We start from the raw sequence: 17,872 nt of genomic DNA on the forward strand, positions 1-17,872 counted from the left end.
CTGTCGAATTTTCCTCTGGCCTTGGCAACTTTTTGCTTTTGGCAGTTGATCAGCTTCATGTACATTGGGTATTCGTTCTACAATTCAGTTATCATCTTCAGCACAAATACAAGATTTTGTATTATTTTTACTAATTAATATTCATCAAATTGAGCTGGAAAGCCATGCATACAAGAATTGTTATCCCTTGAGCATGAAAAATATTGTGTTTTTTAACTCGCTCTCTGATTGTATTTTACATATCCTCATTTTCAGATGGCGAAATGTGACGACGGCTATTGCCAAGAAATTGTATGTTGCTGGTCGAATTTTTTAGGTATACATACTGAAACGAATAATCTCCAAATTGTATGAGACAATTTGTAAAGGACAGAAGTCGAAAGAACATGAACACTAGATTTAAAAACATATACTCTTCGGTAATGTAGCTTGCCTATAATTCTAATATTAATTTTCATATAGGCAAATACAAAGGTCGTGTAACTACACCCCACACTAGAACCTATTGTTATTTAAGAAAGAAGAAATATATTTCCAATTAACTTACATTTAACACCACTGCAAACTTATAACCTTAGGCTCAGCAAACAAAACTATCAATGTAAATAAATAGAAGGTGCACATTAATTTATACAAAATAACTCCACTTTAAAATGAATATATTTTTACAATTCAATACAAAAGATGTTCTAAGACTATTTCAAGTAGTTATGAGGCAAGCATAACACTAACCTTACTGATAAGTTGTTGCTGAGACGACCTTAACATTTGGGCTTCTTCATCACTGGAGAGTTCCATTTTCTTTTTTATGCTACCCAGCTGCAAAGATCCACAGGAATATTGCGATGAAATAATATTATAAAAAGAATCCAAAAGCTACAAATGGTTGCAAGTAAATTACTCATATGAAATGTTTAATGTGTACGTGCTGATGACTGCAAAAATTGCCATAGATTCAAAAAAAAAATATTGAAAACAATAAATTAATGTAAAGTCCTTTTTTAAGACATCAGAAGTCAATTAAATAATTAAATTAAACTATCACTAATTTACACATTGTAACACAGAAACTCTGCAAAGACAATTTAGAAATGTTCTCATGATCATACAATAAAGATCAATTCACACTCCTGTTTTTATATACTTGCAAAACCAAATGAGAGCTGAAAGGTACTACACTATCCACTTGCAAACATCAAACATGAATAGGATTCACCACGAACACAGAAATAATTAGTCGATGATCATATTTTGTATCCACCACACACAAAAACTATAAGGGCATTGACAATTAAAAGGAGACAGCCTTACACAAAAAGACCTTTTTGTTGTTTCTTTCCATTGAGAATTAAACACAGACATCTATGCACATAAAAGTCCTCTATTTTTGCTTTCACATTGACAATGTGAGGCAAGCACCCATGTGCAAAAGCACACTCCTACAACTGCTCTCCATTACAGCAATACAGTTAAACTAAAATAAATTTAAATAGGAAAAAAGCAAAGGAAAAGATTAAGTTAATTTTAATTTTTTTCCTGTTTCTTATCTAGTCCTTGTCTTTTAATTTTATTGTTTGTTTTCAAGTTTAGTTGGATTCTTTTCCTTTGTCTTGTTCAAATATTTTCAAGAATATATTAAATCATTTATTTTGTTCTCTTTTCAATTGTTATTTATTTTTTATCCTTGTTTTTCTTTCATTTAATCTTCTTTGTTTTTAATTTTTAAATATTATTTCTTTCCATTTTGACTGTCTTCTTAAACGTCTTTTAGAACTTGTACATAAATACATATTTTGATTTTTCTATGATTATTAAAAATTTATTTACATCCTTTTATGTATTTATTTTTCTGATTTTTATTATGGTTAATGTAATTTTATTGTTGCTCTTTTAAGTCTTATTCCATTCCTTTCAATTGTTCTGTTCATTTTCTTTTAAGTTTCTTTTAATTTCTATTATTAATTTAAACATAATTTAAAATATCGCCAAGAGGTTAACTTCTTGTGATAAGTTCGCGACAGCGACTAAATACACCAAGTTATCGTCAGGCTTTGGTGCAGAAAAGTTGGGGAAATATCGTCGAGAAATACTAAACATATTGGAAATAACTTGAATACTTCCCGTGGAATTCGCAAACATATCGGCCGCGGCAATTTATGACAAAGGCAGCCGAGCAAGAAGTCAATATTGTTTGTTTACTTTGGTAGAGTAAATTTGGATAGCTTAGAAAGGTTTTGGAGGAGAAAGGTCATCATTTGCAACATTCTAGATCAATTAGATGAGGATTTGAAGTGGATTCGAACAAATTTTTCAAGTAAATTCTGATTCACAAGTAAGTTTTCAAAATTCTCTCTCTTTTGTTTTATAATCATTTGGTCTCGTATTAAATGCATCCAAGTTTATACAAACTCCTATCAGATCATTTTCAATCTAGTTTAACGCCTTTTAGAATGTAATGAATAAGATCTAACACTTCTATTTTAGCAAATTTTGTAAAATTTACCTCACTTTTTTCTTTCAAGTTTCAGCTATGTTTAAACATATCTAAAGTTTTATACTAAATTAGTTTGTTTCTAAATTTCCTTATTAAATTCCAAATATGTGCCCTCACTTTGTCTGACATGTGTAAGTTGACTCTTCTTTGAATGGCAAATAGGGATACATCTACAACTTGGTCAGCTACATGTTCAGCCAGTGCCCCAATAGATGCATGTACATCTAGATATGTAGGAACTTGCCCTAAAGCGGCTGGAAACAACGCATGGGCATATGATTTTGAAGGACCCGACTTTAATACTGTGATATGCATAAAATGTGAAAAGGTACTTAGTGGAGGCACATCCCATTTGACATACCACCTTAGAGGGACCATAAGGCGTGACACAAGGGTCTGCTAGTTCACCATAGATCAAATAAAGAGTGAGATGAATGCCTTGCTCATTGCCCAAGAAGAGAAAAAGTTGTGAAGGGAAAGGGCAAAATGGCCATGAGGGCAGCCATTCCTAAATCACAAGGTATCCAACACTATCTTCTTTTTAAGAATCATTTATCACTTTACAATCACCATCATTAGTTTAGAATCTAGATTTTGCTAAAAACAATGATCATTTCATAATAAAATAATTTGGGTTGTGACTATGTATCTCAACCAACCTTGATGAAGATGAAGAACCACTTGAGGGCACAATGGGCTCCCATCGTGGCCCACAGATCCACAAATCTACCATCCCCTTAGCTTCCACTTCTATTGGTTCTAGTATAGCACATTTTCTTGGTCTCCTTGTGCAGTGCATGTCCTTGACCTTCTTTTGGACGACATGGGAAGATTGGATTAGATGAGACTGGTTGTAGAGGAGGGAAGAAATGTTAAAAAAAAATCTACAATCTCCCTTGGGTTATCCGCTTGATGGGAGAACACACCCATGGAAAGGAGTTGGTTAAACCTATAGTCACAAGGTTTGCAACAATTTTCTTAACATTGCAAAGTGTTATTACTTCTTTGACTTAGTGAAGCAAATGGTTGTGAGTCAACCATGGCTAGACTCAGGTTATTCAAAGAAGCATGATAGAAAGAGTCTTGCATGCATTGTCTTTGACAACCACATTTTTGAGGTTGCTACAACATTTGTGAAGGTAACTTGGAAACTTCAATAGTTGAATATTTGTTTTGTTTTGTATTAAATAATTCTTTGATTATTAATTTGTTACTCTAGTCTCTAATTAATGAAAATATTTTTGTACTTGTCAATTGTAGGTGACAGAGCCCTAAGATAAAGTTCTCCGCTTGGCTGATGAGGATCAAACCCCAATGGGGTATATTTATGAGGCCATGGATAGAGCCAAAGAGGCTGTAAAAACTTACTACAAGGGGGGCAGCCTAAAATTTGATGCCATATGGGTAAGTATTGATAAGGGGCGCAACATAAGTCACACGGTTTGAGTTCGAGTTCATGTTTGACACCAATAAAATTCACATGAAATTCAGTAGGGGTAAAAAGTTTGATTAGGCCCTAAATTCACTTTTATATAAATTTAATTTTTTTAACCATATAAATAATAAATTGATTAAATTGTCAAAATAATTAGACATTGTTAAATAAATTTGAAATAAAATAATCAAATTTATTATTTACTAAATTTATTATGTACAATATATATCATGTTACGTTTGAAAATTAATATTAATAGTTTATATTTATTAAGTGAAATTCTTAAATATCGTATGATTTTAGACTTCCTTGATAATTCTAGTCTCGGACTGTAAAAACTAAATTAAGGGCATTTTTCTAGGAAATTTCCACTCACAAATTTCCTCTGCATTCTAGTAATATCGTGTCGCCTTCGGATATTAGTGAGAAAACAAAGATTTCATTTCTAAAAGTGGGGGTCGAGATTTCTTAATTTATGCAGGAGATTATTGCATTAATAAGTTTCTCAATTGCTGATTGTGATTATTGCATCATTATGTTTCCTTACGGATTTAACTTAGAAATGCCCCAGGCTTTTCCATACAAATTTTGTGCCAATTTACAATGAATTTTACAGATTTTATTCAGATTCACCGAGTTTTGAATTTCATGCAAGAAATGTGGTGAACCCTGCAACATAGGGTGGAACAATCAACTTCACCAACCCATGCATGTCGTGGGGTACTTTCTCAACCATTGTTTTCACTTATCTTCATCCAACGGGGTTACCAATAGAGAGGACATGAAGGGCTTCATTGAATGCATATAGAGGCTTGTACCTGAGATTGAGGTGAGAAACCTCAATGTTGTTGAGATGGGAGTGTATTACAATGTGACAACAAAGCTGTTTTCCTAAGAAGTGGCAAGGAGAAGAAACACTCAAGCCCCAGGTACAATATTTAGAATTTGGTTGTCTTTTGCATGCATGATAAGTAGATAAAATTAAAACATAAGTTACTAAAATATCTTTTGATGTAGAGTACCCTTAAAACACAAACAATCTCATAGGATCCTATTGAACAATCCTTAATCTTATCGGATACAACTCACTACAAGCACGTAACAACCTTTGTCTTCCCTTATATACTGTAGTTTTTCCGTTTGTTCTAAAACAATGTTAAAGTAGCCTACTTCATTACAAATAGTTCTTGGGCTTGATTCAATCCATTTCACATGTGAGAACGACTCAAGAACAGAGAAAATTTGAAAATTCATACATTTTAAAGCAAAAAAATGAGCTTTCATTTATGATTCAATATGATACATTGCAAAACCTTACAAAAAATTATTTATGGGTGATTCTCCACCATTCATTCTTACTATTCTTGAACCCTCACCCTGTCTATAGACCAAGAGTGATAGTCAAAGGCCACAAATCTGCCACTATTAACCTCTAACTATTCAGCCTCTTCTAAACTCAACCCAGCATTGATATTTATAAATAATTTGACTCCTTATGGCAGTTCCATGAACCTATTCCTGTTAAGCTTCCCATGATAGTTACAACCAAACAAACCGTTCGATTCCTATGACAGTTAAAAGCTATTTCAACTTCCCTAACCATCCATCTTCCCATTTTGGAATTATCTGCTAGTTCACAACTTGTACTCTTTAGTACCTGCGAAATAGTGACACTTCACAATTTTTTAACATGCAATTGTTTGCATCTGCAAAACAATGAAATTTCGCAATTTCATAGGTTGCAACTTGAGAGCCTTGCAAAATAGAGAAAGTTATGCAAGGTGCCTATATCCAACCTTGTGAAAAGGCGAATAGACTCTTCGCTTGACTGACTTTGACTTTTTAAACTATACCATCTTTTGCAAATGGCTTATAAAACCTTTACATAACGTGGACTTAATTGATTAAAAAACATTAAAAATGATTGAATACAATCAAATTGACTGTGTGACCTTTGACCTCCTGATTGTGCTTGTGCAATGAGTGTTGCTATACCATACTCTCGACCTTGAAATTTTTCCATGTCCCTTAAAAAAGTTATCTTTAGAATAAAATTAGACTTCAAATGTCCATCTTCAATTGGGCTTCTTTGCATCTATGCCTCTTGTCATTGTCTCTTTGTCTTCTTATCTTCTTTTGGATGCCTCTGCTAAACTTTTCCTCTTGCAATCTTCTAGTGACTATTTCCAATGGAGTTTTCAAACTTACCTTCAATGGTAGTGCTACCACCTACATGTCCACCTCTCCATGCCACATCATCTCACCGCCTACTTGTGCCTCACCTGTGAGTCCATTCCTTGTCTCTCACCTTAGGCCTCTTGGTAACCAATGGACCATCTCTTGTGGCTCGTGACCATCTCTTATGTCCCTTGATAGACCTTCATATCTTCCCTCTTGCAACTAGATGGACAAGCACCTGCAACCATTAAATCATGAAAAAAAACCACAACGATTTTTCCTCAGCCCAGATCTCTTGCCAACTCTTATACCAATTTGATGCAAAGTACCCATGAAATTCAAACAATCTCAAACCATCTTGTTGATCCATGCTTAACCTTAGTATAAACAACTCATTAGAGGCATGTAACAACCTTACTCTTCACTCATACACTACAGATTTTTGTTTTGTTTTAAACAATGTTAAAGCGACCTACTTCATTACAAATAGTTCTTGGGCTTGATTCAGTCCATTTGATATGTTAGGACAAGTCAATGACAAAAACAAAATCTAAAATGTCATAGATTTCAAAGAAAAGAATTGAACTTTCATTTATGATAAAGTATGATAAATTGCAAAACCTTACAAAATAAACTTTTGAGTGATTCTCCACCATTAATTCTTAATTTTCTTGGACACTCACCCTATCTATAGACCAAGTGACAATCACCCTATCTATAGACCAAGGCTGACAGTCAGAGACCACAAGTTTGCCACTATTAACCTCTAGTTGTTCATCCTCTTCTAAACCCAGCCCAACATTATTTGCAAACTCAACTTTATGATGGTTCAACAAACCTATGCCCATTAAGCTTTCCATGACAGTTACAACCAAATTGACCATTCAATTCCTATTACAATTACAAACTTTTTCAATTTCCCTAACCGACCATCTTCCCATTTCGGAACTATTTGCTAGTTCACAGCTTATACAACAACATTTCGTATTTTCGTCGGTTGCAATTTTTCGTACCTGAGAAACAGTGAGGTTCCGGAGCTGCACTAGGTGCAATTGTTGGTACCTATGAAATAGAGAATTTTGGTAGTTTCACAAATTGCAATTTGGAAGCCCTGCAAAATAGGGAAGGTTTTGCTATTTTGCAAGGTGCCTGTATCCATCCTTGGGAAATGGCTAATACACACTCTGCTTGACCAACTTTGACCTTTCAGATTATAGCATCTTTTACAAATGGCATATAAAGCATTTAGATAGCATGGACTTAATTTATTCAAATTCAACACAAATGACTGAATACAATCAAATTGACTATTTTGTGACCTTGACCTCCTGATCGTGATAATATGTAGAATATTCTTGATACTCTATAACATATTGCCAAAGACTATGTTCTTGGTTTACAGGTGTATTTAGGACCTAATAGGACTACTAAAACAATGTACCACATTCTCACCAACCTTCATTGTTAAAGATAACATGGGGAGTATAAAATAATGTGAGAACACAGACAGATATACCAAATTCTCATGTCACATATCCTTGTTCAAGCTAACCTCTCACAATAATAAGGGAGAAAAACCCATAGGAATGAAAAAAAAGTTAAAGAAAGAAGTGCACGACTATAACGACTCAGCACAACACACCAAAGGCTATTTTGTCACTTATTAATAAGATTTTCCCATATACCGGAGAAAGATGGAGACCATATGTAATATGCCCTTCTTTTTTGCAATCTCGCCAATAGCTCAATTAGCCTATTTTATCATCCCAATAGCTTAATAAATTAATTCAAAAGGGAATTTTTCTAGTCATGACTTTATTTGGGGTGAAACGGAAGACAAAATAGTATTATTTGATGTTTTAAAAAGTAAAAATTATTGTACAAGATAAAGTGATATTATAAAACTAAAGATATGTTGTGTATATTTCATTGAAGCTATTTCTCCTTTTGCTGAGATTTAAATACATAATATGATCTATCCCTAATATAATAATAATTAATTTTATAGATAATAATTTTCTAGTCCTCATGCTTCACCCCTGTGAGCATCACCTAGATCCAATGAGTGCTAAGTGTTTCATTTATTCTCATGAGAGATGGATTCATGTTGAATCACTACTCATGAAACATGGGTCAAGGAGTTTGACTCAAAATCACACAGTTAAATCCTGATAGCAATATCATAATTTGACTTACTGTGGAAATTATCTCCTACTTATCAATTGATGAGCTTAAGGGGCTTTCTAATGAACAGTTCATAAGGCACAACACTTGGTGAAGGTTTTGCAAATGGGGTTGCAAGCTTTGGGTTTAACTATGGAGGAAATTTTGTAGTTAAGCGCACTCAGGATGGAGTAGTAATGGGATGGCAGACCTCCCAGGAAGTCTTGGTGCTTCACCCCTATGAGCATCACCTAGATGCAATGAGTGCTAAGTGTTCCATTTATTCTCATGAGTGATCGATTCATGTTGAATCACTACTCATGAAACATGGGTCAAGGAGTTTGACTCAAAATCACACAGTTAAATCCTAACAGCAATATCACAATAAGTTTAATTTGGTTATATCTCAATTTTATTATTTTGCATAAATTTTATTTTTTATTTTTATACTATTTGTATTTATTTAATTTTATCAATATTTATTTCTATTATTATTATATATTTGTAATTTGTCGATTATGCATTGTCTTAATAGATCATGCCTTGTTCCTATTATTCACTGTCATTCCTTCCTTAGGCGGCCCTAAATAACTTAATATTCTTCATCCCAAGAACACTACTCTCACTGTGTAGTTGTGAAACGATATATATAGGTGATTATATTTGAGAAACCCAGCCCAAAGTGCCTTATAATCTTCAACTTTTTTGAAGCACAAATTCAAAATACCTCTCCAAACATCACTTCTTAAAAATGGTCAGAAAAGTGGAGAGTAACTCTAGTGGTAGGCTAGAATGTGATAAAAGGAATTTGAATACAATAACCAAGCAAATGGAATAGCACAAGCCATTAGGAAATTCCCTAGCACGCAGCTATGCTAGAAGATCTTATGTGAATGGTGGAAGGAAGGAAGGAGCTCATTCGAACATCACTCAAGAAACTAACATTTCTTATGCCAAAGCAAACAAATAGTCTCCATCGATGTATGGAAAAAACAATAGAGGTTGAGTGGAGTAATATGATAAGGGATGAGTAAGGAAAACCTACAAGGAAAGAATAATAAAGAGTTCATGAGACCTGTATGCTAAATATTTTGTAAGCCTCTATAACCACAACTTACAAAATGGGAAGTTTAGGCAACAATGTAGTGAGATAAATCTCTCCTCTCAGCAATAAGGGAGGCTCCCTTCTTACCATAGGTGGCTACAACAAAGACCTAACAGGAATTGACAAATGGGTTGTTCACGGGATCAATTCCTCTTTTTTCAGGATTGATCTTATACTAACAACAACTATTTGCAATTTAACAAAAGGGATCTACTACTTTGGTAATACTGGTGGCTTAAGAGTTGACATAAGAACAACCTTAAGACAGAAGTTATAACTTGACTTGTACGGTGGATAGCAAAAACCCATAGTCTCCTACAAGCAACCTTCATGAAACAAATGGGCAAACAACTAATAAAGCTCAAAGTCTTTAAATCCAAGTAATTGCAGCCACTATCAAACTATATCAATCTTGTTTATGAAAGCTCAGTATCTTTCAAAAACTACACCAAATACTCAAATATTTCACACACAGAGAAGTAAGAAAGCTAAATTAATCAATGCAACGTAAGAGACAAAGATTGATTCCAAGTATTACAACACAAAGTTTAGGAAAAACTTGCTTCTTTGTAAACTTCATAGATTTGCAACAAGAAATACAAAGCTTTCAAGTCACAAGCCCAACCTTCTCCTATAAAGCAAAAGGTGATTATTTACAATGTGCTCTCTCCTTTATAAAGGAGAAATGAAGAGAGAAAGATGGAGGAAAAAGTAGAACAACTTCAACCACCTTGACTTATCTCTAACTAACTACTTTGACTTTATTCAAAGTTGCATGCCCATGCGATTGCAACTTAACTGCATAAGCTGGTTCTACAAGTGCATGTTATCATGTACTTACAACATAGATGTTCTTAACATGTAGTTTTCCTACTACTATTCTACTTAAAGAAAATGAAAAATTGAAATGTTCACAGAGTATCAACAATCTTTGTAAATTTTGGCAGTGAGTCACGCACAACTTCAGCATCGGGCTCATTGGTGTACTCAACAACCATTATGATCCTTTGATATGTACTGGCTACCTCTTAAACATCCTTGATAGAAATTTTCTATTCACTTTGTAGTTCGTCTTGTGAACACTTCCAACTTGCAAATATATTCATTATACTAAGATTGAAATCATTTGCTTCAGGCTATAAGTAAATTGCTTCAATCAACCCTATAAGAAATTCCTCTTCTTTCCTGAATTCATCATTCTCATTGATAACTCCACATAAAAGTTTCTTGTAGCATTCATTGATCATGTCCTCTTGCTCACCAATCTTCATTACTGCTGCCTACACATCTTTCATGAGTTGTTGCAGGTTTTGTACTTTATTAATCATCAAATGCTTCTAATCATGATACATCTCAACAAATCAAATGACTTCATAGTCACATAAACATCCAAATGAGACTCCATCATACTCTTCCAGGCACCAATGTCCCCATCCAACAACTATAATTGACTTTTATGTGATCCTTGAATATCACTTAATTGAACAACTTCTTCCTTTCCTTTCTTCGGCATCTTATAGATATCTCAAATGAGCTAAAAACCTTGTGATTCAATACTGGCAACCGACTCATCTACAACTTGCATTTTTCTTTTGATCCTGTCAATACAAGTATCTAGAACAGGTTCACTACCCAAGGAAGACTTCTTTGTTTCTTTAATGAGTCCCAGGAGACGTGCATTCTCCTCCTTGAGTTTCGTCTTCTTAAACCTCAATCATCATTCTTTCGAGCTCAAAATTTGGTTGTCTCATGTACATGTTGTTGTTAACTTAGCCTAGTCTCTTTATCAAGTTCAACTCTTGTAATTTTGTAATCAGTAGGCTACATGTCTTCAGTAGATTTCTCCACAAGTGGTTTAGCTAATTTACATAATTAATGTGATTATCATCAACCACGACCCGAGAAACTATATTGGCTTTCTTATTCTTTAAAACCCTTTGCTTGGTCACTTGCCCATCAGATTCCTCAAGTGGGATTTCTTTTATTTTTTCTCTCTTTTACGTCATAGTGCTCAACGATGGAGGAATGTTGAAATAAGATGCGCTAACCGGAGTAGTAGTCACCATAGTTAACTTTGGATTGCCTTGCATGATAGTAGTGACTATAGAAAGCACCTCAGTCTGAATGGCTATAAGAGTAGGACTGCTATCTATAACTTCAGTCATGAATTGCTCAAACTAAGCTGAAGTTACATCAAGCAACGCCATAAACCAAAAAGTGTCAGAAGAAATCCTCAAGGAATATGTATCAAAGAAACTCTCGTAGTCATAATGATCATATCATGTTTCCAATGTAGTTGCAGCTGAGGACACATGCAATGCTGGAGTTATGATCACATGATCCTCAAGAGATGGATGCTCGATGGAGAACACATTCATAACCATGCTCAGGGGTGAATCATGAGATTCAACTAATACTGGTGTTAAATCTGGAAGAGAGGTTGCAGCAAGAACCTCAAGAGGATGTATAATTAGTGGTGAGGGCTCCTTTGACTTCCTTGCATCATCATCACTTGAGTCAATTTGGATAGATTGAGTTTCAATCCATTTTACCTCAGGTACTCTTGAGTCCTTCCCTCCTTCGATAGATAGCTTGGGCAACCTCTAAACAGGAGGTTCAAATACAATGATGATGTCCCATATTTGCCTTTACCTTTCATCTCAAATCTCAACCCAATTGGACCAACAAGATCAAAGTCTTTCCCGGGCTTTATCTTGAAGCACTTGAGACCCCTTCTTTTCATTCAAGTGTTGGTATCGAGGTGCTTTCCTCACACAATGATGCAAGAGGAAGAATGGGTAACTTCTCCATATTATCGCAAACATATTTCAGATCTAAGATTTGATTATCATCCTCAAATCTAGAAGGGATTGGTGCCAAATTGAAATCCACAATTTGTTTCACAGTCAACCGAGTGTAGTCCATCCACCATATATCCCCCTCAGTACGTACATCAATCAAGAGATCTTCTAGACGATGTGTGTGTAGGAATTGCTTCCTCATCTTTTCATTTAGTTCTCTCCAATCAAAACAACTCGTTGTTGCTATTCTTTTCAGCATGATCTTTCGAAGTTCAAACTCCATGTTTTTTGTTGTAGGCACAGTATCCAATGAGTACCCAACAATATTCACTGGGTTACGTGATGAGATCCCCACTCTTGGCCGGTGCAAATTGGATTGATAAGCCTGTTGTAATGTCCCTCCTAGATGAAATGAGTTATATCTATTCAATTGCCCACTATCTAGCAAGGGCACATTTGAAATGAATAATGACTTATAGAATAACCCGAGACGGTTGTAACTTCCTTAACTTTGATATTGAATTTTTTTTGCATGCATATGACATAATATTGATTTCTCTCAAGATGAGATTGTTGCTTCCAAACATGTCCATATTTTGGGTACATTCTCTATTATTTGAAATATAATGAACTTTTGTCTAATTTCTAATTTTTAATTTCTCTTGTTAATGATGTGTCTAAAGGTGAACCCTTTCCTTTTCCATTGGTGAATATTTTCTTTATTGGATATTTTTCTTCAGAACAATATGAAATGATACCCATTTCATCATTGTTGCCTGAGTTTAGTGTTGTATCTACTTAGATATTTAAATTCCTTCATTCCTAACTTTGGTGATGTTTTTCATTGATTATCAATATCTTCCAATCGATAGTAATTCTTCAAGCACATTGCAAGATGCTTGTGATCTATTCAACCATTGTCAATGATCTCCTCCATTATTAATTGCTCCCTTTTGGATGATGTTGATAACCTTTATGTCTTAGCTGGTTATCTGATTTTTCTTATATATAATTCTTGATAAACATAATAACTATATAGCATATCACGACGGAAGATCGGGTGCGATTGACACATTTAGACGCTAAGACTTTGCTTACATGTCTCTCCAAATGTTGAATCTATTTTCAATAATTCCACTACTACATTGACTGAGAATTTTGTATTTCAAATTGGTCAGAATATAGAATTGGTCCTTGTTCTCACATTGCCTCTATCCTACTTACCTTGATATTAAAAAAGAATGTTGATTGGATGATTTTCATTGATAATCTAATTGACTGTTTCAAATGTTGACTAGATGATAACTGTACTTATCATTTAGAATATGAGTGTATGTCTTTGTTGTAACTTCTACCATTCACTGAGACTATTCTTTTGCCACGGATCATTAAAAAATATTATGTAAAATAATGTTCACTGTTTTATTAAACATCTATCAGTGTACTTTTCATCGCCACAATATTCACCAATCCATTATGTAAGTATATGTTGAGCCAAGAAATATATTATTTGATAAAGAATATTGATTGGTCATCAATTCTAGACTTCCATTTGATTTGCATGTAATAGCAATTGGGATTCCCTTCTATCATCCCTTTTCATTACAGTGCTAAGAATGCATTGTTGTGTTGTATACATTCTGTGATTCACAAGTATCTTGTTCAATATTGCCTCCTTGTGTTAAGTTGATGGCTGGTATTGTTGTCTTCTTGTTCAATATTGTAGTTCCCCATTCTCTACTCTATATGATATATCAATCACTCCAATATTGAGTTATATCCCTTAATGACTGCTCTGACATATCCGCAGCTGAATCATTCATAACTCATGTTGATTATTATTGATTTCCGTCCGGAATACTCCCCAACAATTTGCCCTTGTATATTTCTTCCTTCATAGTTTACTGGTTCGGATAAACTTGTTGATTCTTGTCCTCATTTTTTTCCTTATCCCGATGAGAAAATATTGCATCCTTGTCTGTGCTTCTATGCTCATTTGAGGATTGGGATTGCCTCATAATATCTTGAGTTTGGAATGATAAGACATGTCCCAAGGGACCTCTATCATGTCTATTCATAATTTCCTTTACTGTTAGCTACACTAAGCATGACTATTCATACCTTACTTTTTTATTATAGTCGATGCCTCTTTGCCCCTTTGGACCTCTGTTTGTACATATGGCATTAATTATATTAGTGTTGGGTCATTCAAATCCTTTTCCTATAGTTGAGGTTATGTGATTAAGAACCTCTATTGAATATCATAGCTAATATCACGACGTCTTATGTTGACAATCCCTAATCTCATGATAATGATCGATAGATTCTAGAGACTCATCACTAATGATTGTTCTCGCAGTCCACTTTTACCTACTATAGATATAAACCATATTTCTCTTTTCTTCACTATTGTATCTAGCCATATATTTGACCGTAGTTGATATTCCCTAATGGATTGCGATATATTAGTATTATTTTATGACAATATTTAATAACAACCGTATAATGTTCATATTCAATATAATAATATGTAATTTTCATTGTTTATCTTTTATAATGATAACATATTCATCTATATTGTATGATCAATATATATAGTTATATTATATTAATATTATATCAATTCAATTAGTTTATTTATTCACTACTTATTATTACTATTATTATTTTTGTTTCATGATATTTATTAAATTCAATTAAAAGTAGGGATATTACACCTGTACCTCCATGAGTTGTCTTGCCAATTCCATCAATACAATTTTATTTGTAGGGTAGCTTGGCAGAGTGTATGGCTCTCCCTTGAAACATCCAACTTGTAGATATGTGAAGTCGAAAAACTATAGAAACATACAACCATACTCATTTACTTTGTTTTGTGCTTCATTAGAGACTCGCCTATTTGGGAGTTCTTTGTCAAACAAGCACATGAAATGCCCAAAGAAGGCATCCTGAACCTTTCAAAAATGTATTTGACTCAGACGTAGTTGATGATAATATTCCCATACATGCACTATAGACATGTCATTTTTGGTTGACAAACCTGAAAAAGTAGCCAGAGCAGCAGCAATATACATCATGTAGGAGTTCATGTTGAACACGCCGATAGATAGCACATTCACCAAGCGTTCACAGATTGAATCACTCACTAATTCAGAACAAAATACATTCTTTTTTTATCTTAGTATGAGTGAGATGTACTTATACATCCAAGGTTTAAAGGTGTTTGAATCATTGAGCCTTGCTACGCGATTGAGTAACGTGATGAGGTCATTGATTTCTTCCTTGAAGTCACATCGACGCACGCCCTTTATGGGCCATCTAACAAGATTTGGCCTCTAAGTAACCAACCAGTTATCATTGAAGAACTTGGCACAATAGGAGGTATCCTCGTTCCACTGCTCCAAAGCCTTTTCCCATGTGATGTTTGTAACAACTGGACTGTGAGGAACATGAAAATAACGATCAATAGTCTCAGGATCAAGACAAATGGTAGTATTACTATCCTAATCTCTAATGGTTCAAGAGGGTGCATCAAAGTGTCCTGCACATCAAAGAATGAATCCCAACTCATGAGATGCCAAAGAGAATGTGGACAATAGGTGAATATGACTTTACTTGATTCGTGTCATTTTCTCAGTAGCTTCAGCATCAACTCTTGCAAGAAAATCTTCAATGTTTATATGATGTCAGTATCCCGCATTTCATCACAGAAAGAAATTACTTGTGATGGTGGAATAGAGTTATGATACTATCATACTTATACTTCATCTTCTTTTTATCTTTCCCCTTTGTTGGAGTAGTTTCTCTTGACATTGCAAAATAATATGCCTACACAATTGTCACATGAAAATCTCATAATGTGAGAACGTCTTCATATGAGGTATCCATGATAAGTATTTTTTTATGCAAAAACACGAGTTTAGAACAAAGTATGGTTAAGGAAACTGAACGAAATGATTAAGGATGGAGAGTGAACAAATAGGTCAAGCTCAGAATGGCTCAAATATGACTAAAATAGCCAAAAATGGGTTTTCTGGAGTGAGTTTCATATGCGACCAGCAAACTTGGAATTAAGTGAACAAGGGGAAAAATGAGTAGCACATTGAGCATAGCACATTTTAATAAGTGCAAAATGTGACACTCTATCCAGTAAGCATGTGGGAGAAAATTCAAACATAGGGCAGCCATATGGAGGTACATGGACTGCGTGACAATGGGATTTTAACTTGCATTTGCATGTGGGGGGAAAACGAACTTACCTTTCCTTTAAGAACAGGATTTTACACCCGACTGCATATGCAAGTAAAATGAAACCTTGCACATGCAACTTTGAGAAGAAGGCGAAAGATAGAAGGAACAACTTCATGTACATAAAAGAGATGCAAATCTGAAAATGCAAATGATAAAGGTTTGCAAGAACAAACAGAACAAACATATACAAATGCCTTAGTGAAAATGACAAAGGAATTTAACCTCAACTCCACCAAGAATGAGAAAGAAAGTCTTTATCCAAAACTTGAGCAAATCTGAAATAAATCCAAGAAATTTAGGTGTTAACAATGTAGCTTCATTATGATTGAAGCATGTATTCCATTATTATTAAATTGATATATATTTGTATTTGTAAAATATGATATGAATAGTATATATATATAATCACAAATACCCTTATATAAATATTGAATAGAATCAGTGAATAATAACATCTGCTTAACAGCAGAATGATTAACATTCTTATTACCCTCATTGGGTGAAATATCTATTTCCATTACTTAATATTATGCATGCCTGATAAGTCATATACTAGTGACTAGTTTTGGATTGCTGACTTTGTTTAAGTAATATGTTAAAGGCCACTAAGGGCCATGACTCCCCATGGCATAAGCCACGGTAGTAGTCATGTCCCTTCGTGGACTTAAACCCTGTACTCATATATAATAAACATCGAAAGCTGCTGTTATGACATATCAATTAAAGTGGCAATACAGTCATACACAACAGGCATTTAATTCATTACTTCAAGACTTTCATAGTAATTTTCAGATCATTGATTCAGAGATTGTTATACATATTCAGCGTACTGTCAATATATATATTGACAGTAAAAGTCATATATTATATCAATCAATATCTCAGATATATATAAATAATATAAGTCTGAACATATACTTGAATATTATTCTTCAAGGAATGATATAAAATCCGTGGTAAAGATCTGAAACAATTTGAAATTAAACGATTATCAAAATTTTCTCTATTACTAATCAAGACTCATTAACATGGTATCGGAGCCTAGTTAGAGAAGAATAAAGATAGTAAAAATTTAAGTCAAAATTATGAGATTTATAATCAAAATTAAAAGGGAGCATCATGGTGAACGGCATTACAGTTGAGGATAGGCTCAAAGGCACTTCAAATTTGTTTCATGGAAAATCAGTATTATAGAAATACTTCAAGAACTTGAATTGGACTCCTAAATAGAAGAAGACATTAAGATGCCTGAAAATGAACCTGATATGACATCTTGGAAGAGGCACAACAACAAGGCTAAGAAAATAATCATTGTGCTGTCACAGATCACATTCTTCCATCTATACCAAAACTGACATCTACTTATGAAGTCTTTAAGACCATTCAAAATACATTTGAGCTCAACAATGCAAGCAGATTACTCACCTTAAAGCAGCAGCTCTTAA

General features: G+C 34.0%; 1 protein-coding gene across 3 annotated transcripts in view; it reads right to left on the minus strand.

Moving 5' to 3' along the window:
* The window catches only part of CHR18 (chromatin remodeling factor18), a 311,394-nt gene that overhangs the window by 88,883 nt on the left and 204,639 nt on the right, over nucleotides 1-17,872 (minus strand). For all 3 annotated transcript variants that reach the window (XM_089787935.1, XM_089787937.1, XM_089787936.1), the window contains exon 23: nucleotides 733-819. In XM_089787935.1, coding sequence (XP_089644061.1) covers nucleotides 733-819 — 87 coding nt within the window. The remainder of the gene's footprint in view (nucleotides 1-732; nucleotides 820-17,872) is intronic.

The sequence above is a fragment of the Cupressus sempervirens genome, chromosome 6 (genome assembly GCF_028749045.1).
Source record: "Cupressus sempervirens isolate cs-2001-9-10 chromosome 6, ASM2874904v1, whole genome shotgun sequence".
NCBI lineage: Eukaryota > Viridiplantae > Streptophyta > Pinopsida > Cupressales > Cupressaceae > Cupressus > Cupressus sempervirens.